Genomic DNA, 27,642 nt, shown 5'->3' with positions numbered 1-27,642 from the left:
AGCTAAGAGAATCCACATATATACTAACCATAGTGCCAAAGATGCCATCACTGTTGCAATATTCACCAACACATTTGAATAAAAATGTTTAAGAACATCACTTTGTGGAAGCTGCTCTTTATTTGAAAAAGAAAAAAAACTCAGTCAATGTCTGCTACACGTTCTAAATACATAAACAAAAATATAATCTACGCAGGACAAATGCAGAAAATATCCTGAATCAAACTTAGGTAGTCAGATTTTGATTGAATTGCTTTCATATTTCATACATCTTTCACTTCCCTCTCCGTTGAACAGTCAGTTTTATATACACAGAGCACCGATCAACAGTGCCCCTCTCTCACCCTGTTCCACTGGATCTTTATACAACTAATTTACATCAAAACTGGAACCCTTGTTTAGTATCTGCAACACCCAGACACACTCTCCTCTCGTCTGGCTCCCAGGGAGTCAGAGCTGATGAGCTGTTGCAGGTAGCGGGTAAAGATGCGTGCAATATAAAAGCAATTCTTTCACATTCAGAGTAAAGGCAGCCATTTAAACGGTCAGTGAGTCGATGGCATGCCAAGCTTAAAGCAAAATGGATCCCACCCCAGTGTGATGCTTCAGAAACGTGGATGAAGTGTTTTTCAACTAGACAGAAAAGTTGTTCCATTGCAAAAAACTCTAGGCACAGAATTGACTATATAGATTACTGACTCATACTGGAACCCCCTACTCCGCTTGCACAGGGGAGATCATGAGATTTGAGCTAGTAAGAATTGTTCTTAACACAAAACTTGGAGAACATTTAGTGCTCTATCATTGCATTTATATGTGTATTTTATATAATATCTATTTTATTTTCTCTACCTCTCCAATGAAACAATCCAACATTCATGTTTAATGCTGAAGCACTCCCACAGGTGTTCAATGTACTATAGATTTTTTCCCCCAGTCTTAAAACCAAATAATAAATCAATAAAACACACAAGGAATGTCTACTGTAAACACAGTAAAAAAGACAAACTAAAACAGGTGTAAACGTCATTAGCATCACTACTCAGTGACAGTTAAATAACTAGGAAATGGATGACTGATGATCAGAACAAGAGAGGGAAGGATTCCTCTTTCTTCATGTCCCCCCTCCCCCTCGATTAGAACACCAAGCTGTTACATCCAACCACAGTAGTATTTCCAAATACATTAGATATCAAAGTCTCTCAGCACCCATAGCTATCTTTACAGATTATAAAATGGTGGTGGAATTCCTATAGTTTTTTTTTAAATATTTCTTTTTACAGCAGCATCACTTGAGGTCTTGGACAAATGACAGAATAATGGGTGGAGAATTCTCTTCTTCCCAGTGTCATTTGAACATGGTTTCCATGGTTTTCGTCCAGCCATTGCACTGTTCGTTGTGTTCTTGGCATGTCTGTATTTGGGGGGAGGGGGTGAACATTTCTGTGAAGAGTTAGACTGGCAACGAGGACAAAGCTTTGCTGCTAAGTGCTTCATCTTCTGAGAGACACTTCGTATTACATGAACTGCATCTGTGGGTGGAAATCATCATACAAGGATTGATTAGACCAGAGTTTTACCAGCTCACTCATGGTGGTGCTTAAATAGTAAACTGAATAAATGCAATGAAAAGGCATCACAATGTCCTCAGAGCAAAAGCAACTGTCACAATGGCAACCTATTGGCTGAAAACTACAATACTATATTTGAAGTCATTGCATGGGGGAAAACGCATATCAGCAAAGACATAACGGCTACCGTATGTATCTGTGGAAAGTGTAAACCAAAGTAAAAAATGCATCTGCTGATTGTTTAAGTGAGCAAGACACAAACCAATTAATCAGGCCCATATAAAGTGCAAGAGATATAGCCAGAGGAAAAAAACAGCAGTGGTTGATCAGATGGAAGAAGCAGTGAAATGAAGGAAGAGTAAGCATGAGTGTAAAGCTGCGCTGTGCATGCATGTACATCCGCAAGCACAGAGCATGCTGTACCTAAGAGACGCTCTACAAGAAATCCTTGAGAGAGAGCTGTGCAAATGGGTCCTGTCCAGGGGCTCTGAGAGGACTCTGGCTGGAAGGACTAGAGGCTGCAGAGGGCTATTACAGGGAGAGGGAGAAACACATGGAGAGGAGAGGTCAGAGAGAGCAAGAGTGTGAGTGAGAGGGAGGGATCAGATCGCAGACTCCTGAGGAAAGGGATGACATACAGATTTTGTCCCTCTCCTCCTGAGAGGTAAGAGTAAACTAGAACACTGTTGTTAACACAGGGGGTAGTACACACACACAGCTAATGTAACTAAGCACAGCACTGAATACACCTGGACACTGAACTCAAGTGCATGGTACACACACACCTGAGTATTATACAAACACACACCTGGGCGCTAGATACAGAGCTGAAGGGGTTGGGCGGCCTCATGACGGCCTGGTTGTACATCATGTTGGGTTGGTTCATCATACCCATAGAGCCAAGCTGTTGGGGCGGCTAAAGACAATAGCATAGAGAAACATCCAGCATAAGAGACATGCTACAGTAGATTGCATAGCACAGAAGCATGTATAGCACTTATTACCGTTATTCTTATTGGCTATTACCTCTCAGTGCACTCTCTGCTGTATGGCTATTACCTGTCAGTGCTCTCTCCGCTGTATGGCTATTACCTCTCAGTGCTAACTCTACTGTATGGCTATTACCCGTCAGTGCTCTCTGTGCTGTATGGCTATTACCTCTCAGTGCTCTCTCTGCTGTATGGCTATTACCCATCAGGGCCATCTCCGCTGTATGGCTATTACCTCTCAGTGCTCTCTCTACTGTATGGCTATTACCCGTCAGTGCTCTCTCTGCGGTATGGCTATTACCCGTCAGTGCTCTCTCTGCTGTATGGCTATTACCCATCAGGGCCATCTCTGCTGTATGGCTATTACCCATCAGGGCCATCTCTGCTGTATGGCTATTACCCGTCAGTGCTCTCTCTGCTGTATGGCTATTACCTCTCAGTGCTCTCTCTGCTGTATGGCTATTACCCATCAGGGCCATCTCCGCTGTATGGCTATTACCTCTCAGTGCTCTCTCTGCTGTATGGCTATTACCCATCAGGGCTATCTCTGCTGTATGGCTATTACCCATCAGTGCTCTCTGTGCTGTATGGCTATTACCCATCAGGGCCATCTCTGCTGTATGGCTATTACCTCTCAGTGCTCTCTCTGCTGTATGGCTATTACCTCTCAGTGCTCTCTCTGCTGTATGGCTATTACCCATCAGGGCCATCTCCGCTGTATGGCTATTACCTCTCAGCGCTAGCTATACTTTACGCCTATTCCCTCCGTAAATAACAATACATGTTATTTAGCGGACACCTTTACAAATACTTAAAAGTAGGCCTACATAAAATACATTAAAAGTAGTGCCCTCAGTGCTAGCTAATGCATGGCTACATCCCTCAGTGCTAGCATGGCTATGTCCCTCAGTGCTAGCTAATGCATGGCTACGTCCCTCAGTGGTAGCATGGCTACGTCCCTCAGTGCTAGCTAATGCATGACTACGTCCCTCAGTGCTAGCTAATGCATGGCTACGTCCCTCAGTGCTAGCATGGCTACGTCCCTCAGTGCTAGCATGGCTACGTCCCTCAGTGCTAGCATGGCTACGTCCCTCAGTGCTAGCTAATGCATGGCTACGTCCCTCAGTGCTAGCTAATGCATGGCTACGTCCCTCAGTGCTAGCATGGCTACGTCCCTCAGTGCTAGCTAATGCATGGCTACGTCCCTCAGTGCTAGCATGGCTACGTCCCTCAGTGCTAGCTAATGCATGGCTATGTCCCTCAGTGCTAGCTAATGCATGGCTACGTCCCTCAGTGCTAGCTAATGCTTGGCTACGTCCCTCAGTGCTAGCTAATGCATGGCTACGTCCCTCAGTGCTAGCTAATGCATGGCTACGTCCCTCAGTGCTAGCTAATGCATGGCTATGTCCCTTAGGGGTAATGGATCCAGACATCCAGCTGACAGATACTGACCATGCCATATACCCCCATCATGCCTGTGGGTGTTGTTGCAGGGTAGGCCATGACTGGGGGGGTCTGTGGAGATACAAACACATGAATGATGACGCAACATCTTCTCCTACAGAGAATACAGCAGACCAATGTCAAGTCAAGAACTTCTTAACATTGTTTGTCTGCAACCAACACTAGAGTGATACATTAGCTAAACACTCATCACAGGCAGATAAGAGCACCAGTACTTAAGAGGCCAGTGTAGTGTGTATTACCATGGAGACGGGGTTCCAGGTGGTGTTTGGGGCTGCTTTGGGCTGCCAGTTGCTACCGCCAGTCAGCCTCTTCTCCCCAGGCTGGCTCCAGTGGATGTCACTGTAGATTAAGACAGCTAATATTAGCACTGGCTCCTAACTGCTGCTGGCTATACAGAACAGTTCTTCATCTAGCACTGACCACAGCACGTTGAAGAGACTGAACAGCATGAACAGCTCACTTACTTTTTCGTTGTGCCATTTCCAATCCCGAGATCTGTAAGAGGATAGTAATATAAATGTGAGATATACACATCCAGAAACAGTTAATTATTCTGCTATAGCAGTGTGACATAGTGCGGTCTAACCTAGGAGTATATCAAATAAAATATAGACACCATGATTCACTCAGGCAAAGATGGGTGTTGAGCTCTCTTAAATTCAGTTTTCTGTTCTGGGAGTTTAACCTGAATGAAATATCCTAGCATAATGTTGTGACACCTACTTCCCACCAGGTTGGCCAGAGAGGAATCCAGGTCATCTCCCACCAGTTTGTCTGACAGCTGATTGATTGAGCACAGGGCCTGATTGGAGCCAACCATGGTGGGTTTCAGGATGTCTAAGGAGGACAGAGAGGTGTACATTGGTTGGATGTGAAACACCATGTGTATCAAACAGTATAATAGTCAACACCTCACCATCAGATTCCATGTTGTTAGCACCGGAAGCTTTGGCTCCAAAGACTGACTCAAAGTCCACTTGGAGTGCTCCTGGGGGAGGGGCCTGTGTTGCTGTGGAGTACCCTGTAAAGAGGTCAGAGTGGAGACTGCTCAGAACACAGCAGGTGCAATGATGGAGAAGTATTATTCCATTGGTGTCAGTCACAGCTGCTAAATAGTTCCAGAAAGTCACCTGACAGAAAATGGTGGTCTCCTTCTAAATGGCTAGTAGAGCTACTCTACCTCTGAATAGACCTGCTACAGTAGAGCAACAGCTTCTCTAGTACTCTACCTCTGAATAGACCTGCTACAGTAGAGCTATAGCTTCTCTAGTACTCTACCTCTGAATTGACCTGCTACTGCAGAGGGCTCAGTGAGGTAGGGGGCCTGGTGTGGAAGGTGCTGGGCCATGGCCACTGGACCACCACAGAAGGAGTCTGACAACGCCAAAGAATGAGCAGGAAGAAGAAGAGAGCAAAGGAAGGCATTTCAAGGCACGGCAAGAAAGGCAAGCAAGGCAAAGTGACAGTACAGACAAAAAGGAGACAGTTCTACTTGTTAGTGTCCCTAATTCTAACAAAATCAAAACAGGAACTGCAGAGTACAAGGATATAAAAATATATCCTATTGAAATCACCAGACTACCCTAACCATAGGGTTATTATGGGGCCACTAAACACATTACATTCTATGTTTGCCTATGAGCTCAGGAAACATATGCTGGGATGGTGAGCCATCGTAGTACCTGAGATGGAGTGTTCTATCCGCACTGTGCGTTTGTAATTGGTTGAAACGGACGAGTTTGTGTCAGTAAAGGGATTATAACGATCTAGAGAATCAAAAATAATATTAGTAAGTGAAACAGATTTAAACTTATACTGCTAAGAGGATAATACAAGAGAAAATTATCAAATTATTGGTTTGTAATATCAGAATCTAGAAGCAATAGCCTATTTGAATACATTATGAAACAATATATATCAGCAGCAGGAAAACCATAATTTGAACATAACCACTTAGTCAGAATAATCTTGGACATGGGTTTACTAGACACTAAAATGTGTGATAAAGCCTCATATTAGACTGAACTGGCATGGGAGCCTATCAAAGGAACATAACCAGTTACTCCACCGTCACAGTGTTAGCTGTGTTTCAAACCTTAGCTTCCATTATAGGACTGTGCTACAATAAAAATATGGCAAGTAGAGGCTTTGCATTTCGAGGTACAAAACAAACATTTAACTTTAGACAGCCATGAGATAATTTACAGTGCATTCAGAAAGTATTCAGACACCTTGACTTTTCCACATTTTGTTACGTTATAGCCTTATTCTAAAATGGATTAAATACAAATTTTCCTCATCAATCGACACACAATACCACATGACAACATGAAAACAGGTTTTTGAAATTTCAGCTAATGTATTAGAAATAAAAAACAGAAATACCTTATTTAAAAAAGTATTCACTCTTGCTATGACACTCGAAATTAAGCTCAGGTGCATCCTGTTTCCATTGATCATCCTTGAGATGTTTCTGCAACTTGGAGTCCACCTATGGTAACTTCAATTGATTGAACATGATTTGGAATGGCACATACCTGTCTATATAAGGTCACAGTGCATGTCAGAGCAAAAACCAAGCCATGAGGTCGAAGGAATTGTCCATAGAGCTCCGAGATGGGATTGTGTTGAGGCACAGATCTGGGGAAGGGTTCCAAAAGATTTCTGCAACATTGAAGGTCCCCAAGAACACAGTGGCCTCCATCATTCTTAAATGGAAGAAGTTTGGAACCACCAAGACTCTTCCCAGAGCTGGCTGCCTGGCCAAATGAGCATTCAGGGGAGGGCCTTGGTCAGGGAGGTGACCAAGAACCTGATGGTCAATCTGACAGAGCTCAAGAGTTCTTCTGTGGAGATGGGAGAACCTTCCAGAAGTTCAACCATCTCTACAACACTCCACCAATCAGACTTTTATGGTAGAGTGGCCAGAGAAGCCACTCCTCAGTAAAAGGCACACGACAGCCTGCTTGGAGTTTGCCAAAAGGCTCCCAAAGGACCAAGATTGAAATCTCTGGCCTGAATGCCAAGCTTCACATCTGGAGGAAACCTGGCACCATCCCTATGGTGAAGCATGGTGGTGGCAGCATCAAGCTGTGTGGATGTTTATCAGTGGCAGGGACTGTGAGACTAGTCAGGATTGAGGGAAAGATGAAAGATCATCGCCTACTGTATTTGACTTGGACTCTTTCCACCCAGGAACAGAGGCTGAAGGATCCTTGATAAAAACCTTTTCCAGAGCTCTCAGGACCAAGACTGGGGCGAAGATTCACCTTCCAACAGGATGACCCTAAGCACACAGACAAGACAACGCAGGAGTGGCTTCGGCACAAGTCTCTACATGTCCTTGAGTGGCCCAGCCAGAGCCCGGACCTGATCAACCATCTCGAGAGACCTGAAAAAACGCTCCCCATCCAACCAGACAGAGCTTGAGAGGATCTGCAGAGAAGAATGGGAGAAACTCCCCAAATACAGGTGTGCAAAGATTGTAGTGTCACACCCAAGAAGACTCGAGGCTGTAATTGCTGCCAAATGTGCTTCAACAAAGTACTGAGTAAAGGGTCTGAATACTTATGTAAAATGTGAGTTTTTTTTTAAATTATTATACATTTGCAATCTAGGGGGGGGGGGGGGGGGGTTAATCCATTTTACAATAAGGATACAATGAAACAAAATGTGGAAAAAGTCAAGGGGCCTGAATACTTTCCCAATGCACTGTACATGTAGACGGAAGTAACAGTTATGAGAGACTTCCTTCAAATTCCCACAGAGACACAGGAAGGATATTTCAGGAGGAACAAAGAGCATCTTTACCACTAAACATTTCATGACCAGACGTCCTAGAGGAATAGCTAACACCGTCGGAGGACACGACAGGTAAGTGAGCGGCTGCATCGACAACGACTTTTGACAGGAAAGGGTTAAGGTTTGGCATGGAGTCATCTCCAGCTTCAGCAGAGGTGAAAGGATCTAGGCAGGCAGAGGAGAGAAAGAAAGACGAGATACAAAAGAGAAGAACAGGAGGACATCAGAGTCAGACAATAGGAAGAGAGGGAGAGCACGCAGAACAGAACATGGTAGAAGATAGTAGACAATAGAGTGGTCCTGTGGTGGTGGCTGTTTCTCCTACCTGCCCATGCGGTGGCCACAGGAAGCCCTGTAGAACTGGCCTGCATTGAAGGGTTAAACGTCTGCTGAATGTCAAACAGGTCACTCTCCATCTTCAGAGCACTGAGGAGAGAAGACAGCAGTGATGGGATACCTGAATCCACACTGGGACATGTAGCTAAACATCAGCATTACCAGATACACACAGAAGTATTGAGATAGAGGTTCCCCCTAACCACAGATCTAGAATCAGAGCACTCTAAATCCTAACCTTAACCACTAGGGAAATATCTGACCCTGTATCAGTGGTTAGTAGCAATTTATACATAATCCACGCTGACCTCTGGTCAACCACATGAGTGGGTAAGCTTCACAGGTCGTAGGTGAACATTTACCCATTGGAGCAGCTGGGTGTGGAGAAAAGGTCGATGGCTGGGGCTGTGCTGATAGTGACCCCGGTGGTGGAGACAGGAGATGTGTCTGTGGTGGCAAAGGAAGGCCTCTTCGAGAGCTCCTTCAGCCTCTGTTCCTGGGTGGAAAGAGTCCAAGTCAAATACAGTAGGCGATGATTGTAGTTATGCATGTGGGCCATATTGGATCCACCAAACAAGGCTTTGAATTGTTCAAATCATTGCCTGCATACTGCAACATATCACTGTCCTTCACATGTAGATGGGACAGGCAACATGAAACCATGTCCATTCTAAATCATATTGATGTTGTGATCCATGCGTCAGGATGGCTGTACCTTCAGTGCTTTGAGACGAGCCTGTTCCTCCTCCAGAGCAGCCTGCTTCTCCCGCTCATCTACTTTAGTAAAAGACATCCCTGTACTGGCCAGCGAGGACACTGCATTGGATAGAGTACTGGCCCTGAAACAACAGTAAACACCTTTAGGCAGAATACTACAGCAACCCTGGCTGAAAACATCAATAACCATTACCATCAACAATAATTAAAGCAATCTTGGCTTAACAGCTTGTGTACAAAGCAAATCAGTTATTGTAGTGGCAGCCGCTTCTAGGCTACCTGCAGGGGGAATAGTGGACTCAGTGCCAAAGACACTCCAATGTGAGACATAGGATACGTCCCAAATGGCACTGTTTCCTATGCACTACTTTTGACCAATGTCCCTATGTAGGGAATAGGGTGCCATTTGGGACGTAGCCCATCCTGTACATACCTGCTGGCAGCGGTGGAGTCTTTGACTTTCTTCCCCTCTAGTGAGGCCAGGTGCTGCTCCAGAGCTTCCAGAAGGCTACTGGGAGCCTGTTGTAATGGAGAACAGCAGTTAGTAAAGGCCAAGGTTGGAAACATGCAGCTACACTGTACTATATGAACACAACCATCTAAGGCAGTGGTGGGCAACCTAGTTCATCTAATGTACTGTACATACACTAGCTATATGACTAGAGTTTTTCCTAACAACTTTTTGGAAAACGTTCAGCTGGTCATGCTACGTGGTGAGAAAAACTCTGGTCCCTAACTATACTGACCCATATACCACTATACTGGATTCTAGCACTTTTGACATTTTATTTAACCTTTATTTAACTGGGCAAGTCAGTTAAGAACAAATTCTTATTTATAAAGACGGCCTACCAAAAGGCCTCCTGCGGGGACGGGGCCCGGGATTAAAAATAAATACAATATAAATATAGGACAGAATACTTTACTGGGAAGTGTTTAGCTCCTCACTAAGGGACAAACACTAACCCGAGACACTACAGAAATACATTGATGGACAAGCAGAAACAAAGGACTGTGGGTAGCCCACCACCAGTCAATGGTTGTACGCGTTTCAGCTAAAAGCCCCATTGGATGAGTGATATTGAAATGTATGTGGATGACACACACCACAGCACTTTCAACATCATACAGTATGTGGTGTTGAATTTGCAATGCCTAAGCACACCTGGGCAGCCATGTGGGATGGGCTATGTACATTTCATGTGACAAAGAGACCTTTGTGTACAATTTGCTTCACTCCTATAAAACACAATGTCAATCAGACACGGAGTTAGAGTAGAGGCATGCAAAGACAACACCAAAGCAAGTCATAGACACAGAAGAAGAGTGAGATGAGAATACTTACACAAACTGTGAACTAAAGGTGGAAAGATAAGGGGAAATACAGAATATAAAGGTGGTGACGGTCAGAGATAGATAACTATAACGTACTTGAAGGGTATAACACTGTTACAGGTGCCTCATAAAAAATGTATTAGGGGACATAACACACAATTAGTGCACTTGTACTTTCAAGGAAAAGTATGATCCTTGGTCGAGGAGGGATTTTCCTTGGAAATACTGTAATATAACCAGTGTCACTGAAAAGACTGACTATAGCACAACAGGGGTGTGGGGGCCATCTATTACATTTGCTGTACAGTGTGAAATCAGAAGTACTGTAAGATACACAGTCAGTTTGGACTCTTTAACACCTTTATTTACTGTAGATAGAGCCTAATCAAGAAGAAGAAAAATGAGAAGAAAAATAAGGCAACAATTGGCAACATGCACTGGAGGACTTCATGCACTGAGCAGTGCCTTATCTCTGGAAGACATTTGTGCAGGGTGGAGTAAATATAGTGCGTTGGGGCAACAGAGCTGATTAAATAAGAGGAGTTAATACAGAGACACATACAAAGAGAATAAAGAATGAAAGAAGAAAATAGGAAGTGACAGTGAGAAATAAGGGAGAGAAAGTGAGAGCGAGAGAGAGATGAGACAGTAATAATCCAACTGTAGAGACAAATGGATAGAGTAAGTTTGGTGTGTAGGCTTTTTGTTCAGAGTGTGTCTAATAAGTTTTACCAGTAAATCCCTCGTATTGCAAGGCTCATTTAAGGAGTTGAGTGTAAGGCCTTACCTGGGAAAGGTCTGGAATGTCTCCTCGATCAATCCCCACCTGCTGTCAAACGAGAATATGTGCAAACTTATAGTGGTGCCTCTAAATTAAAAAAATATATACTACTACTACTTAATTTCTGCCACCACAATTTTCTCACAAAAATGTAAATATATCTGAGGATGTTCCCTTCAATTAATGTATTGAATGAATGAATGAATAGCATCAAACTCAAAGCAGGTAAAGAAGAAATCACCTCTGCCACTTTAAGGAACTCTGAGATTCGGGTCATTCTGGTCAGGAATTTCTTGTAGATATCCAGGCCCTCTTTACACTGGGTTTTCTTCATGTCAAAGTACTTCTCTGTGGTAAAATTAAAATAAAAAAAAACAGCAGGCATTAACTCTGAAAGTCTGTAGACACACTAGGGATAAACTCTGTAGAGAATCTAGTCTCCATTAGTAAAATGTAGTACTGTACATATCAAAAGATCTACAGTACAAGGATCTACAAAGCATCTCCAGACTAAACATTTTGAAAGGGTATTGATTAGAAACTAGTGAAGAAAATACAGTTGGAGTTGAGGTTTTACCCAGCAGGTTGATGATGCCTTCGTTATATGCAGCAAAAAGCCTAATGGAATCTTTGAAGAGGAGCATGAACCCTGCATTTATCACTCCGTTTGTGAGCTCATTGGCATTAACCTGATGAAGACACATCATTCAGTTTCACATAAGCCATAAGTTGCCCTTTTAACACACAATAATGACTTTGGCTTCGCTGACAAACAATTAAAGAGCAGGTCAGTGTGGAGGAATGTGTCCATCTCTGGTTTCAGCCTGTATCTATCTCTGGTTTCAGCACTGTCCATTCAGTAATCAGTATGCCTGACAATCTGTTAGCCCCAGGAACCTTCTCATATTACAGTACATATTACAGGACCTGAGCAGCACAGTTCTGGGGAGGTTGACCTCAGACTCACATTGAAGTCGAGGAGGGCGTCCATCTGGTTTTGTATGATAGGGATGGTCTTCAGTAGCTTCTCTGTATTCATGGTCCTCATCACCCCATCCACCCTGTTGAGATGTGTGTGTAGTGTTAGATAGGTGTTAGAAGCACAAAGGACAGAGAGGGAGGGAATCAGTGAGAATAGCCGCAGCAAGTCAATTTCTACTGCATGTTAACAAATCGTTCCCAGAGTTACAGAAATACCCCTGTGATTACTTCATGGGATATAAAAAGCATTGAACAATTTTGAAAAAAATGACATTCTGTCATTAAAACTGACAGGAATCTTGTTCTCTTCTAAACTAAATATTTGAGCTGTCAAAAATATTTTAATTATTTTTACACCTGCGGGCGACTCTGCAAGGAGAAAGTGTTTATTGTAAGAAATTATTTGAGCCTTTATAACTTCATAGACATACATTCACGTAAGGAGAGGGTCAGTCAAAAACAAACATACCACTTTCTTTTGTTGACATGTTGGGAATTTCTTACCCTCGCTTTACTTTAGTGAAGTCAAATGCAACCTGTCTGTATGACACAGCCTTCTCATTCAGATATCGACTGTACCTCCGGATAAATGTGGACATATCGTAGCCTGGGAGAGAGAGACCTGAGAAGTGATATAAATCTTACATTTGTCATGAAAACCTACATAAGAATCATGCTATAGTCGTTCATAAGTTATATTGTTTCAGCTTATAAGTATTTGTCACTAACAGTTAAGGGATGAGCTTGAAAACAGCAGTTGAGAACCAAGTACTCATACTTTACCTTGTAAACCACTTTTGTCCAAAAAATTACTGAGGTTGAATAATGTGTTCCTTGAAGCCAAGTACTGGACAAAACGCTGTATCAAAGAAAAAGAGGGGTATCAACACGTGTTCTTAATTTCCATTGATCTACAGAAATAGAATAGGACCGGCACACCAGAGTAATTTCCAGATTTATATAAAAATATTGATTATGATATAAACCTAGAAATTCCATGGTTAGCAATTGATTGCCTTAATGTCTGAACTGAAAACTTCAACTCTATAGCATTGCTATTATAGAAATAATATATATTACAGACAATAATGTAATGAGTGGTGAATGTAGCCATAGACAAGACTGTAGAGAGTGGTGATTGTAAGCTCAGCTCACCTCATTACCGTAGACCATGAGGTGGTGTGTGGCGATGAGTGACTTGAAGACCACCACCCAGCTTGTGCTGGTGGTCCTTTCAAACAGTGAGTCAGCCAGCTGGGGAATGTTCACGTTCATCTCATTGGTGCAATGGATCAGGTCTAAGGACGAGACAGACAGAGACATGTTAGCGATCGCTCGATGTCTATGAAGACCATGGATAATTGATGTCAGGTAGTAACAGTAGTGGCCAGTAGAGGTTAAAACAACTTTGGATAAAAGGCATTTCCCCTATGGGGAGTTGAATTTTGGGTTCAAGTCAGTTAATAGTCTATGAAAGACATTGTTTTTAAATCTGTGCAAACAGACACGGGCACTTTCCCCTTAACTGCAATCTCATTCAATAAGCTTTAATTCAAGGTCTTGCTAATTGCTTAACTATACTCAAGACACTTAATTACTATGCTACGGTACTACAGGCTGCCTCTCTTTAATTTTTTTGCCATGGCAATTCCTCAAGAGGGTCTACTGAAGTTCAATAGATGAAAGCCTGATGAATATGTCACCATCTTTAAATCGAACAATATATTTTTGGTCAAATATCTTAAGTACTAGTAGCTCCTTCCGCCACCAGTTCTCTCCACTCGTCTATAGCCTCAGTTGGCCTAAAGCTCTACTCTAATAAGCCCCATGAACCAGTACAAGTCAGCTACTAGGCGAAGTTCCTTTTAAGCTTATTTTCGCTTCACAATATAACTTTTTTTCAGAAGAAAATGGATTCTAAACCATTTGTGTAAGTTTGCTATTTGAGGCCTGGTTCTTTTCTTGGGCACACAGACACGACAATCTTATCAGCTCTTAACCAACCATGCTATTTTTATTTTTTTTCCCACATTGTTCGTAACTTATTTTGTACATAATGTTCCTGCTACCGTCTCTTATGACCGAAAAGAGCTTCTGGACATCAGAACTGTGATTACTTAGATTAGACAAAGAGTTTTTCTTCAATGAGTCGGACGGGAGGGATATACTACAGACACCCGACCAGGCCCAGATCCCTGTCACTCGCTGGATAAGGAAACTGAGATTTTGTGGAAAAAGATCAGGGTGCCTTGTGAGGATCAGGCGACGAGAAGCTAATCTGCCTTTGCCTTCTGTCCTGCCAGCTAACGTTCAATCGCTAGAAAATAAATGGGACAAACTGAAAGCACGTATATCCTACCAACGGGACATTAAAAAAATGTAATTTTATGTTTCACTGAGTCGTGGCTGAACGACGACATTAAGAACATGCAGCTGGTGGGTTATACACTATCGGCAGGATAGAACAGCAGCCTCTGGTAAGACACGGGGCGGGGGCCTATGCATATGTGTAAACAACAGCTGGTGGACGATATCTAAGGAAGTCTCAAGGTTTTGCTCGCCTGAGGTAGAGTATCTCATGATAAGCTGTAGACCACACCATCTACCTAGAGTTTCCATCTGTATTTTTCGTAGCTGTCTACATACCACCACAGACCGATGCTGGCACTAAAACCGCACTCAGTGAGCTGTATACTGCCATAAGCAAACAGGAAAACGCTCATCCAGAGGCAGCGCTCCTAGTAGCCGGGTTCTTTAATGCAGGGAAACTTAAATCAGTTTTTACCTCATTTCTGTCAGCATGTTTGCAACCAGAGGAAAAGAATTCTAGACCACCTTTGCTCCACACACAGAGACGTGTACAAAGCTCTCCCTCGCCCTCCATTTGGGGAATCTGACCATAATTCTATCCTCCTGATTCCTGCTTACAAGCTAAAATTAAAGCAGGAAGCACCAGTGACTTGGTCTATAAAAAAGTGGTCTGATGAAGCAGATGCTAAACTACAGGACTGTTTTGCTAGCAGACTGGAATATGTTCTGGGATTCTTCCAATGGCATTGAGGAGTACACCACATAAGACAATGGCTTTATCAATAAGTGTATCGAGGACGTCGTCCCCACAGCGACTGTACGTTCATACTAGAGGTCGACCGATTAATGGAAATGGCCGAGTTTCAAGTTTTCATAACAATTGGAAATCAGTATTTTTGGACACCGATTTGGCCGATTTCTTTAAACCTTTATTTAACTAGGCAAGTCAGTTAAGAACACATTCTTATTTTTAATGACGGCCTAGGAACGGTGGGTTAACTGCCTTGTTCAGGGGCAGAATGACTAATTTTTACCTTGTCAGCTCGGGAATTCAATCTTGCAACCTTACAGTTAACTAGTCCAACGCTCTAACCACCTGATTACATTGCACTCCACGAGGAGACTGCCTGTTAAGCGAATGCAGTAAGAAGCCAAGTTAAGTTGCTAGCTAGCATTAAACTTATCTTATAAAAAACAATCAATCATAATCACTAGTTAACTACACATGGTTGATGACATTACTAGCGTGTCCTGCGTTGCATATAATCCATGCGGCGCGTATTTGCGGAAAAAGAATGGTCTTGCTCCAATGTGTACCTAACCATAAACATCAATGCCTTTCTTAAAATCAATACACAGAAGTATATATTTTTAAACCTGCATATTTTGCTAAAAGAAATCCAGGTTAGCAGGCAATATTAACCAGGTGAAATTGTGTCACTTCTCTTGCGTTCATTCAACGCAGAGTCACTGTATATGCAACAGTTTGGGCCGCCTAATTTGCCATAGTTTTACGTAATTATGACATTACATTGAAGGTTGTGCAATGTAACAGGAATATTTAGACTTATGGATGCCACCCGTTAGATAAAATACGTAACGGTTCCGTATTTCACTGAAAGAATAAACGTCTTGTTATCGAGATGATAGTTTCCGGATTCGACCATATTAATGACCTAAGGCTCGTATTTGTGTGTTATGTTGTAATTAAGTCTATGATTTGATAGAGCAGTCTGACTGAGCGATGGTAGGCACCAGCAGGCTCGTAAGCATTAATTCAAACAGCACTTTCGTGCGTTTTGTCAGCAGCTCGTCGCTGTGCTTCAAGCATTGAGCTGTTTATGACTTCAAGCTATACTGTTATACTGGCAATTCTAAAGTGCCTATAAGAACATCCAATAGTCAAAGGTATATGAAATACAAATCGTATAGAGAGAAATTGTCCTATAATAACGACAAGCTAAAACGTCTTACCTGGGATTATTGAAGACTCCTGTTAAAAGGAACCACCAGCTTTTATATGTTCTCATGTTCTGAGCAAGGAACTTAAACGTTAGCTTTTTTACATGGCACATATTGCACTTTTACTTTCTTCTCCAACACTTTGTTTTTGCATTATTTAAACCAAATTGAACATGTTTCATTTGATTTGAGGCTAAATTGATTTTATTGATGTATTATATTAAGTTAAAATAAGTGTTCATTCAGTATTGTTGTAATTGTCATTATTACAAATACATTTAAAAAAAAATATATATATATATATATTTTTTTAAATAGTCCGATTAATTGGTATCGTTTTTTTGGTCCTTCAATAAAATCGGTATCGGCGTTGAAAAATCATACTCGGTCGACCTCTAATATACAGTACCCCCGCTATTGTTATTTACAGCTGCTCTTTATTTATTTGTTACTTTTATCTCTGACTTTTTTTGGGGGGGGGGTTCTAAAAACTGCATGGTTGGTTAAGGGCTCGTAAGTAATAATTTCACTGTAAGGGTCTACACATGTGACAAATAACATAAATGAAAACATAAATCTATCAACCAGCTAATTATTAGAATCAGGTGCACTAAATTAGGGTTGGAGTGAAAACCTACAGGACAGTAGTTCTCCAGGAAAAGGGTTGGAGCCCTGATGTAGAGAATGGGGGTTGCCAGCCAAACCTGTGCTTACCCATTCTCATTCAGAGTCAGACAGTGATGAACAGATTGTCAGTCTAACAACCAGGCCTGGCTTTCTGGCCTATATTCTCATGTTTTCAGGAGTCTAAGTAGGACAGTATAACCTTCCAGGGCAGCAGTTAGCATGGCTAGCTGATTATTCAGTGAAGACTGGGAGGGGCAACTTTCCCTCATACTGTTAGGTCAAGACTCCTGTACCGCAGGAGAGTACTGTAGGCCTAAACTCAACTAATAGGTGTGAAACAACAGGCTGGCTGAATCAATTCACAACTTTAGCATAGATAGTCCATAGGATTAAAAAGTGATTAAAAGTGGACACTTTCAGATTAAGTGACCAGTGATCACCTTGGTTTTACAGTTTTCCAGACGTTCCAAAGGCCAATGTCTCCCCAAATTATTTAGGAAAATAAATAAAGTATGTAGCTAGCCTACTACATGCTTCAGTAGGGGTCTGAACCAGCAACCTCCACATCATTGTACCTGTGCGTCATGCAATATGCTCCCACAATCACGATGAAAATGACATTTGAACGGTAACCTATTATGCATAACCTGCTTGCAGAACTATAACATGCTTGAAATTGAAACACATATACTGAAAAAAAATATAAAACAACATGTAAAGTGTTGGTCCCATGTTTCTTAAGCTGAAATAAAAAATCCCAGACATTTTCCATATGCACAAAAAGCTTGTTTCTCTCAGATTTTGTGCACAAATTTGTTTACATCCCTGTTAGTGAGCATTTATCCATTGCCAAGATAATCCATCTACCTGACAGGTGTGGCATATTAAGAAGCTGATTAAACCGCATTATCATTACACAGGTGCACCTTGTGCTGGGGGCAAAAAAAGGCCACTTTAAAATGTGCCGTTCTGTTACAACACAATGCCACAGATGTCTTAAGTTGAGGAAGCATGCAAATTGGCATGCTGACTGCAGGAATGTCCAACAGAGCTGTTGCCAAATAATTTAATGTTCATTTCTCTACCATAACCCGCCTTCAATGTCGTTCTAGAGAATTTGGCAGTATGTCCAACCGGCCTCACAACCGCAGATCACGTTTAACCACGCCAGCCCATGAACTACACATCCAGCTTCTTCACCTGCCGGATCGTCGGAGACCAGCCACCCAGACGGCTGATGAAACTAAGGAGTATTTCTGGCTGTAATAAAGCCTTGAGGAAAAACTCATTCTGATTCTTTGGGCTTTGCTCCCCAATGGGTGGGCCTGGCCCCCAGGTGGGTGGGCCTATTCCCTCCCAGACCCACACATGGTTGCACCCCTGCCCAATAATGTGAAATCCATCGATAAGGGCCTAACACATTAATTTCATTTGACTGATTTCCTGAAATTAACTGTAACTCAGTAAAATCATTGAAATTGTTGCGTTCGTATTTTTGTTCAGTATATAATTAAATGTATTAAAATGAGAGTGAATTAAAAGGAGAGGTCCTTAGTTGCATTCACTGTTACTTTTGCATCTTTGTGACGAATAGCGTTTCTGAAGATGGTCACACAGATTAAAAAAGGTTTGAAGCTGCCATCGAGGATCTTTTTTTTTAAACATACAGTGCCTTCGGAAAATATTCAGACCCCATTACTTTTTCCACATTCTGTTACCTTACAGCCTTATTCTAAAATGAATTACATTGTCATTATGGGGTATTGTGTGTAGATTGAGGGGGGGGGGGGGAACGAAGCAAAAAATATATAATCTTACAAATTAAAACTGAAATATTACATTTACATAAGTATTCAGACTTTGTTGAAGGACCTTTGGCAGCAATTACAGCATCGAGTCTTCTTGGGTATGACGCTACAAGCTTGGCACACCTGTATTTGGGGAGTTTCTCCCATTCTTCTCTGCATATCCTCAAGCTCGGTCAGGTTGGATGGGGAGCGTTGCTGCACAGCTATTTTCAGGTCTCTCCAGAGATATTCGATCGGGTTCAAGTCCGGGCTCTGGCTGGGCCACTTATGGACATTGAGACTTGTACCGAAGCCACTCCTGTGTTGTCCTGTTGTAAGTTGAACCTTTGCCCCGGTCAGAGGTCCTGAGCAGGTTTTCATCAAGGATCCCTCTGTACTTTGCTCCGTTCATCTTTGCCTTGATCCTGACTAATTTCCCAGTCCCTGCCACTGAAAAACATCCCAACAGCATGATGCTGCCACCACCATGCTTCACCGGAGGGATGGTGCCAGGTTTCCTCCAGACGTGAAGCTTGGCATTCAGGCCAGAGATTTCAATCTTGGTTTCTCATGGTCTGAGTCTTTTCGGTGCCTTTTGGCTAACTTCAAGTGGGCTGTCATGTGCCTTTTGATGAGGCGTGGCTTCCGTCTGGCCACTACCATAAAGGCCTGATTGATGGAGTGCTGCAGAGAAGGTTGTCCTTCTGGAATGTTCTCCCATCTCCATAAAGGGACATTAGAGCTCTGTCAGTGACCATCGGATTCAAATAAAAAAATCAAAACAAAATCAAATTTATTTGTCACATACAGTACACATGGTTAGCAGATGTTAATGCGAGTGTAGCGAAATGCTTGTGCTTCTAGCTCCGACAATGCAGTAATAACCAACGAGTAATCTAACCTAACAATTGCAAAACTACTACCTTATACACACACAAGTGTAGATAGGGATAGGGATAAAGAATATGTACACAAAGATATATGAATGAGTTTCTTGGTCACCTTCCTGACCAAGGCCCTTCCAATTACTCAATTTGGCTGGGCAGCCAACACTAGGAAGAGTCTTGATGGTTCCAAACTTCTTCCATTTAAGAATGATGGAGGCAACTGTGTTCTTGGGGACCTTCAATGCTGCAGAAATGTTTTGGTACCCTTCTCCAGATCTGTGCCTCGACACAATCCTGTCTCGGAGCTCTACAGACAATTCCTTTGTCCTCATGGCTTGGTTTTTGCTCTGACATGCACGGTCAACTGTGGGACCATATATTGACAGGTGTGTGCCTTTGCAAATCATGTCCAATCAATTGAATGTACCACTGGCGGACTCCAATCAAGTTGTAGAAACATCTCAAGGATGAGTATTGGAAACAGGATGCACCTAGGCTCATAAGCAAAAGGTCTGATAAGGTATGTTTTAAATACATTTGCTAAATATGCCAAAAAAACTTTACGCTTCATCATTATGGGGTATTTTGTGTAGATTGAAGATTTTTTATTTAATCCATTTTAGAATAAGGCTAACGTAGAAAAGTCAAGGGATCTGAATACTTTCCGAAGGTACTGTAACACACACAATATGGAATCATATTATGTTTCATAGTTTTGATGTCTTCACTATTCCACAATAGTGAGTAGATGTGTCCAATCTTTTGACTGATAATATATATATTAGTACCAGTCAAAAGTATGGACACATCTACTAATTCAAGGGTTTCTTTATTTTGACTTAGTAGGTGTGTCCATACCTTTGACTGGTACTAATATATATATTAGCAGTCAAAAGATTGGACACATCTACTCATTCAAGGGTTTCTTTATTTTTACTATGTTCTACATTGTAGAATAGCGAAGACATCAAAACAATGAAATAACATATGGAATCATATACACTGATCAAAAAAATAAAGGGAACACTAAAATAACACATCCTAGATCTGAATTAATGAAATGTTTTTATTAAATACTTTTTTCTTTACATAGTTGAATGTGCTGACAACAAAATCACACAAAAATTATCAATGGATATCAAATTTATCAAGCCATGGAGGTCTGGATTTGGAGTCACACTCAAAATTAAAGTGGAAAACCACATTACAGGCTGATCCAACTTTGATGTAATGTCCTTAAAAACAAGTCAAAATGAGACTCAGTAGTGTGTGTGGCCTCCACGTGCCGGTATGACCTCCCTACAACACCTGGGCATGCTCCTGATGAGGTGGCGGATGGTCTCCTGAGGGATCTCCTCCCAGACCTGGACTAAAGCATCCGCCAACTCCTGGACAGTCTTGGTGGATGGAGCGAGACATGATGTCCCAGATGTGCTCAATTGGATTCAGGTCTGGGGAACGGGCGGGCCAGTCCATAGCATCAATGCCTTCCTCTTGCAGGAACTGCTGACACACTCCAGCCACATGAGGTCTAGCATTGTCTTACATTAGGAGGAACCCAGGGCCAACCGCACCAGCATATGGTCTCACAAGGGGTCTGAGGATCTCATCTCGGTACCTAATGGCAGTCAGGCTACCTCTGGCGAGCACATGGAGGGCTGTGCGGCCCCCCAAAGAAATGCCACCCCACACCATGACTGGCCCACCTCCAAACCGGTCATGCTGAAGGATGTTGCAGGCAGCAGAACGTTCTCCACGGCGTCTCCATACTGTCACATGTGCTCAGTGTGAACCTGCTTTCATCTGTGAAGAGCACAGGGCACCAGTGGCGAATTTGCCAATCTTGGTGTTCTCTGGCAAATGCCAAACGTCCTGCACGGTGTTGGGCTGTAAGCACAAACCCCACCTGTGGACGTCGGGCCCTCATACCACCCTCATGGAGTCTGTTTCTGACCGTTTGAGCAGACACATGCACATTTGTGGCCTGCTGGAGGTCATTTTGCAGGACTCTGGTAGTGCTCCTCCTTGCACAAAGGTGAAGGTAGCAGTCCTGCTGCTGGGTTGTTGCCCTCCTACGGCCTCCTCCACATCTCCTGATGTACTGGCCTGTCTCCTGGTCGCGCCTCCATGCTCTGGACACTACGCTGATAGACACAGCAAACCTTCTTGCCACACCTCGCATTGATGTGTCATCCTGGATGAGCTGCACTATCTGAGCCACTTGTGTGGGTTGTAGACTCCGTCTCAATCTACCACTAGAGTGAAAGCACCGCCAGCATTCAAAAGTGACCAAAACATCAGCCAGGAAGCATAGGAACTGAGAAGTGGTCTGTAGTCACCACCTGCAGAACCACTCATTTATTGGGGGTGTTTTGCTAATTGCCTATAATTTCCACCTGTTGTCTATTCCATTTGCACAACAGCATGTGAAATTGTCAATAAGTATTGCTTCCTAAGTGGACAGTTTGATTTCACAGAAGTGTGATTGACTTAGAGTTAAATTGTGTTGTTTAAGTGTTCCCTTTATTTTTTTGAGCAGTGTAGTAACCCCCCCCCCCAAAAAAAAGTTAAACAAATCAAAATATATTTATATTTGAGATTCTTCAAAGTAGCCACCCTTTACACACTCTTGGCATTCTCTCAACCCGCTTCAGAAGGTAGTAAGGCCTTGTAAGGCTTGTTAAAAGTTCATTTGTGGAATTTCTTAATGTGTTTGAGCCAATCAGTTGTGTTGTGACAAGGTAGAGGTGGTATACAGAAGACAACCCTATTTGGTAAAGGACCAAGCCCATATTATGGTAGAAACAGGGTTGAATAAGCAAAGAAACTTACAGTCCATCATTACTTTAAGACATGAAGGTCAGTCAATCTGGGAAATGTTCTCTGCTGCAGAAGATACGTTTATTAGAGTTACCTGCATCTCATATTACAGGCCAAATAAATGCTTCAGAGTTCAAGTAACAGACACATCTCAACATCAACTGTTGATATGAGACTGCATGAATCAGGCATTCATGGTTGAATAGCTGCAAAGAAACCACTACTAAAGGACACCAATAAGAAGAGACTTGCTTGGGCCAAGAAACACAAGCAATGGACATGAGACCGGTGGAAATCTGTCGTTTGGTCTGATGAGTCAAAATTTTAGATTTTTGGTTCCAACCGCCATGTCTTTGTGAGATGCAGAGTAGGTGAACGGATAATCTCAGCATGTATGGTTCCCACCATGAAGCATGGAGGAGGTGTGATGGTGCTTTGCAGTTGACACTGATTTTTTTAGAATTTAAAAAGGCATTCTTAACCAGCTTGGCTAGCACAGCATTCTGCAATATGATATGTTGCTCAGTTGTGCACCAGGGCCTCCCACTCCTCTTTCTATTCTGGTTAGAGTCAGTTTGCGCTGTTCTGTGAAGGGAGTAGTACACAGTGTTGTATGAGATCTTCAGGTTTGTCATTTTCTCACATGGAATAGTCTTCATTTCTCAGAACAAGTATAGACTGACGAGTTTCAGAAGAAAGTTATTTGTTTCTGGCCATTTGGAGCCTAAATCGAACCCACAAATGCTGATGCTCTAGATACTCAACGAGTCTAGGCCTGTTTTAATGTTTCTTTAAATCAGTACAACAGTTTTCAGATGTGCTAACATAATTGCAAAAGGGTTTTCTAATAGTAGTTAGATATATAGAGGCCCATTATCAGCAACTATGTAGATATATATATATATTTTTTTTTTAAATCTGCAGTTTTCAGCTACAATAGTCATTTACAACATTAACACATAAATATATATATAGCAGTCTGATGGATGCCTCGTCTGATTAAGAAGGCTGTAATTTACAATGAATTAGTATATACAGCCTGAAACTAATGCCTGTGAAAATGTTCCTTACAAGCCAGAATGTTGAATACAATTACACTACACTCACCAGTTGTCTGTGTGGTTTGTCCTTCAGCTGCTCAAAATTTGAGACAAAGTATATACCAATTAATTGTGTATTACAACCTGATTAAACCAGACTACTGGAGTCCAGAGGAAAATCCTGGTGCCTGGCACCGACTGCCATAAAGAGCTCTCTGTACCAAATAACTATTACTCCACTGGCAAGTAACCAGGCAGCTCTGCTACACAGACAGCCAAACCATTCAGACCTCAAGTGCACAGCTTTGGCTAGGACTGTAGTTGGCTTCTTGACTTCTGATTTTCTGATTGAGCAAATATTGCAAAGGGATAGGCCTACCAACCAATATTGAGAAAACAATTCTAAAACTATGAGTGTAGAATTGTGAATTATATTCAAGTGTACTACACTTGAATATAAAAAAAGAAATATATTATATATATATATATATATTTCTTAAACACCCACAATCATGAATTGATTATTGATCAAACTATACCAGTCCATTTAAGTTTAAATTATGCATAACACCCCATTGAAATGAAAGGGCATCCTGACACATTCTATTTCCCTTTCCTGTGAGCAATTGCTACACTTTTGTAACTAGAGACCAGGTAAGTGAGACAGACCATACAATAGTTGGAAGTGACATACACCCCTTGACTTTTCCTACATTGTTGTGTTAAATGGATTTAAAATAGATTACATTGAGATTGTGTCACTGGCCTACACACAATATCCCATAATGTAATTATGTTCTTTGAAATGTTTACAAATTAATAAAAAATGAAAAGCTGAAATGTCTTGAGTCAATAAGTATTCAACGCCTTTATGGCAAGCCTAAAGTTCAAGAGTAAAAAAAAAAAGTCACATAATAAGTTGCATGGACTCACTGTGTGCAATGAATGTTTAACATGATTTTTTCATGAGTACCTCCTCTGTACCCAACACATACAGATAATTAAGGTCCCTCAGTCGATTCATCCACAAAGACCAGGGAGGTTTTCCAATGCCTTGCAAAGGGCACCTATTGGTAGATGGGTAATAAAAAAATACATTGAATATCCATTTGAGCATGAAGTTATTAAATTACACTTTGCGTGGTATATCAATACACCCAGTCACTACAAAAATACTGGCGTCCTTCCTAAGGACGTAAGGAAACCACCATGAGGCCATTTGTGATTTTAAAATAGTTAAGAGTTTAATGCAGGGTTTCCTCTAACTTGAACTTGATTGATTAATTATAGTCACTGATTAGTAAGGAACTCCCCTCACCTGGTTGTCTTTTGTAATTGAAAGGAAAAAACAAAAACCAGCAGACACTTGGCCCTCCATGGAATGAGTGACACCCCTGTGCTAAAGTAAAACTACCAAACAATGTGGCAAAGAAATTGACTTTACAAGCATTTCGCTACACCCCCAATAACATCTGCTAAACACGCGTATGTGACAAATAAGATGTTATTTGATATGTCCTGAATAGAAAGGTTATGTTTGCAGCAAATCCAACAACATCAGAGTACCAATTTATATATTCAAGTATAGTGGTGGCTGCACAATATTATGGGTATGCTATTCATTGGCAAGGACTGGGGAGTTTATTTAAAGCACAGGCAAAATCCTACAGGAAAACCTGGTTCCGTCTGGTTTCCAACAGACACGGAGGGTGAAACAACCTTTCAGCAGGAAAATATCCTAAAACACAAGGCCAAATATACACTGGTGTTGCTTACCAAGATGACATTGAATGTTCCTGATTGGCCTAGTTACAGTTTTGACTTACATCTGCTTGAAAATCTACAGCAAGATATTAAAATGTCTGTCTAGCAATGATGAACAACCAACTTGACAGAGCTTGAATTTTTTATTTTAAATAATGTACAATCTAGGTGTGCAAAGCTCTTAGAGACTCACAGCTATAATCGCAGCCAAAGGTGATTCTAACATGTATTGACTCAGGTGTGTGAATACTTAAGTAAATTAGATATCTGTATATCTTCATATTCAATTCATTTGATTTTTTAAAAATCATTATTGGGTATTATGTGTAGATGGGAGAGAAAAATATATATTTAATCCATTTTGAATTCAGGCTGTCACACAACAAAATGTGGAATAAGTCAAGAAGTGTCAATACTTTCAAAAAGGCACTGTACATGTGCGGTCCCCAGCAGTGACACACACCTAGTAGTGATGATAATGTAGGCTACACCTTACATACGAGACAAAGTATTCTACTCTGAAAAATGAACAAGGTAGTTTCCACAGCTGAGCTGTTCAAATGTGGTTGTTAAACCCTCTTCTTATGGTAAATAGATAAAATAGGTCTACTGAATTTACTCCCTGGAACATATATTTTGGGGGTCATTTTTGTATAGCGAAAACGTTAAATGTACTGTATCATGGAGAACTTGTCAATAAATTGTAAGATAAGATACACTATGACTGATAAATACATAACTGTTTAGGTCAGGGAGGGCAGCCTAAAGCTATGCAGAATGAATGAAACCACTTAACAGGCGGCTAGAAAGCTAGCTAATGTGACAGTGATGATGAGTAGGCCTACACTGAAATTATCAAAAAACCTGATATTACTGTTAACGTCCAGTTCAATAATGTTACGAGCGGTATCATTGTATGCTCTCGTTTTGCTAAAATGTATGCTTGATACATTGACAGGAGTTAACATAGCAATAACATTAGCCTATCCACTCAGGCTTCAGGCCTTATCAGCATCGCCATAACTCACGAGATGCAGACCTCCGACTGGTTTTAATGAATGACACATCAGAAACTCTCGATAATTTCGATACTTACAATCCAAATGTTTCTTTTTCGGACCCATTATTTCATGTGTGGTGGCCTTGCATACTGTTTTCGACACAGCAGATCCAGTTACACTGTGCTGGGCTGCAGTTATCCTGTCAGTAATGCTCTGCCCCGACATCTTCGTTTATTGATGCAACAAAGATTTGAAAAATCACAATGTCTATAAAGTTCCAAATTAATTGAATTATAAAATCTCCACGGTCGACACCTCCAGTCCACCACCTATTTTTAAAAAATGACAGGGCGACGAGGCAGAAGAAAAATTATACTACAAAATTCTAACGTATCCAAAGCTTGATTATTTCAGTCCAGTATTGATCCGAAAAACGCCTTTGATCAAATTTATTTCATAAATAAAGATGCGGTGGTACATTTGGTAGGCTGACTCATTCTCTGCCTATTTCTCATTTCGCTCACTGGAGCTCTGTGTGTCTTCCTATCGCCACTCCTACTGGGTTTAAAGGACTAGACGCATTCAGGGAAATGGCGGGCCTGCTCTGTTCTCAGAAATGTTAGAATGTATGACGTTTACACGGAGCATGCCGACCTGGAATCAGATTTTTACATCATAATCCATCAAATGCTATTCTGTGCAGGTGTCCACAACTGATTGTGGTTTTGGTGGGAATGTAATATGCCAGACCAAAGCAGTTAAACCTTAATCAATTTTCAGTAATAATATAATAATATTTTCCAAATCAAGGTAAACTGCTAAACAGGCATATGCCCAGTTACTTATTTTTTTGCAACACATTTGTCCAAGTCCTACTCCATGCAAGCTGCTATTGACTCGTTTGTGTTGATTAGGCCTAGGCTACACAGGCTCTGTAAGTGCATTCACACAGGCAGCCAAGATCTTTTTCCACTAATTGGTCTTTAATCACATCAGATCTTTATCAGAGCTGATATGATTGGTCAAAAGACCAATTAGTGAAAAAATATCAGAATTGAGCTGTCTGTGTGAACGCAGCCGATGGAATCATCTTGGATGTTATTTAACTGTGGTTCAATTCAGTGCTACCACTTCCAAATACCACCAGGGGGAAGTATAGTGCCACAAAACTCTCAACTAACATGATCACATCCTTCAACCCCATCCCACCCTGAACAATGAACATCCATTCATCTGTTCATCATAGCCTGTAAAGAAAAAGGTTTGTACAGTTACTGTGAAAAAGCAGAATCACTCTAGGTATTAAGTTTACGTCTATAGAAATAGTTTAGAGCTCCTTCGATAACTAAATGACTGCTAAAGTTGTTGGATAACCTCAAGTTAGATTAATTTGAACTGTTTGTAATCATTTTTTAATTACAAAGTAGCCCCAGAGCCATATATTTTATTCTAATATGGCTCTGGCT

At 41.6% G+C, this 27,642-nt stretch overlaps 1 protein-coding gene across 23 annotated transcripts; it reads right to left on the bottom strand.

Annotated features, from left to right (window-relative positions):
* Positions 1-101: 101 nt before the first annotated feature.
* On the bottom strand, positions 102-26,793 carry LOC109909164 (phosphatidylinositol-binding clathrin assembly protein). 23 transcript variants are annotated; one of them, XM_020508133.2, is made up of 24 exons: positions 26,272-26,793; positions 13,134-13,276; positions 12,762-12,837; positions 12,483-12,600; positions 11,965-12,058; positions 11,575-11,686; positions 11,239-11,345; positions 11,004-11,045; positions 10,227-10,238; positions 9,315-9,400; positions 8,880-9,003; positions 8,527-8,660; positions 8,154-8,254; positions 7,838-7,993; positions 5,710-5,793; positions 5,306-5,401; positions 4,944-5,048; positions 4,751-4,864; positions 4,492-4,522; positions 4,267-4,366; positions 4,013-4,075; positions 2,380-2,487; positions 1,995-2,099; positions 102-1,532 (listed from the first exon to the last, which is right to left on the bottom strand). In XM_020508133.2, exons 1-23 carry the CDS (start codon positions 26,399-26,401, stop codon positions 2,007-2,009), a joined length of 2,229 nt encoding a protein of 742 aa, XP_020363722.1. In that variant the 5' UTR covers positions 26,402-26,793; the 3' UTR covers positions 102-1,532; positions 1,995-2,006. The 23 variants fall into 23 exon arrangements, with proteins under 23 accessions (XP_020363722.1, XP_020363726.1, XP_020363724.1 ...); XM_020508137.2 differs by having other exon boundaries at positions 12,483-12,585; positions 26,272-26,792; XM_020508135.2 differs by having other exon boundaries at positions 8,527-8,654; positions 26,272-26,791.
* Positions 26,794-27,642: the final 849 nt, after the last annotated feature.

Source organism: Oncorhynchus kisutch, linkage group LG18 (genome assembly GCF_002021735.2).
Source record: "Oncorhynchus kisutch isolate 150728-3 linkage group LG18, Okis_V2, whole genome shotgun sequence".
Lineage (NCBI taxonomy): Eukaryota > Metazoa > Chordata > Actinopteri > Salmoniformes > Salmonidae > Oncorhynchus > Oncorhynchus kisutch.
This window is presented reverse-complemented; position numbering and strand designations above follow the sequence as displayed.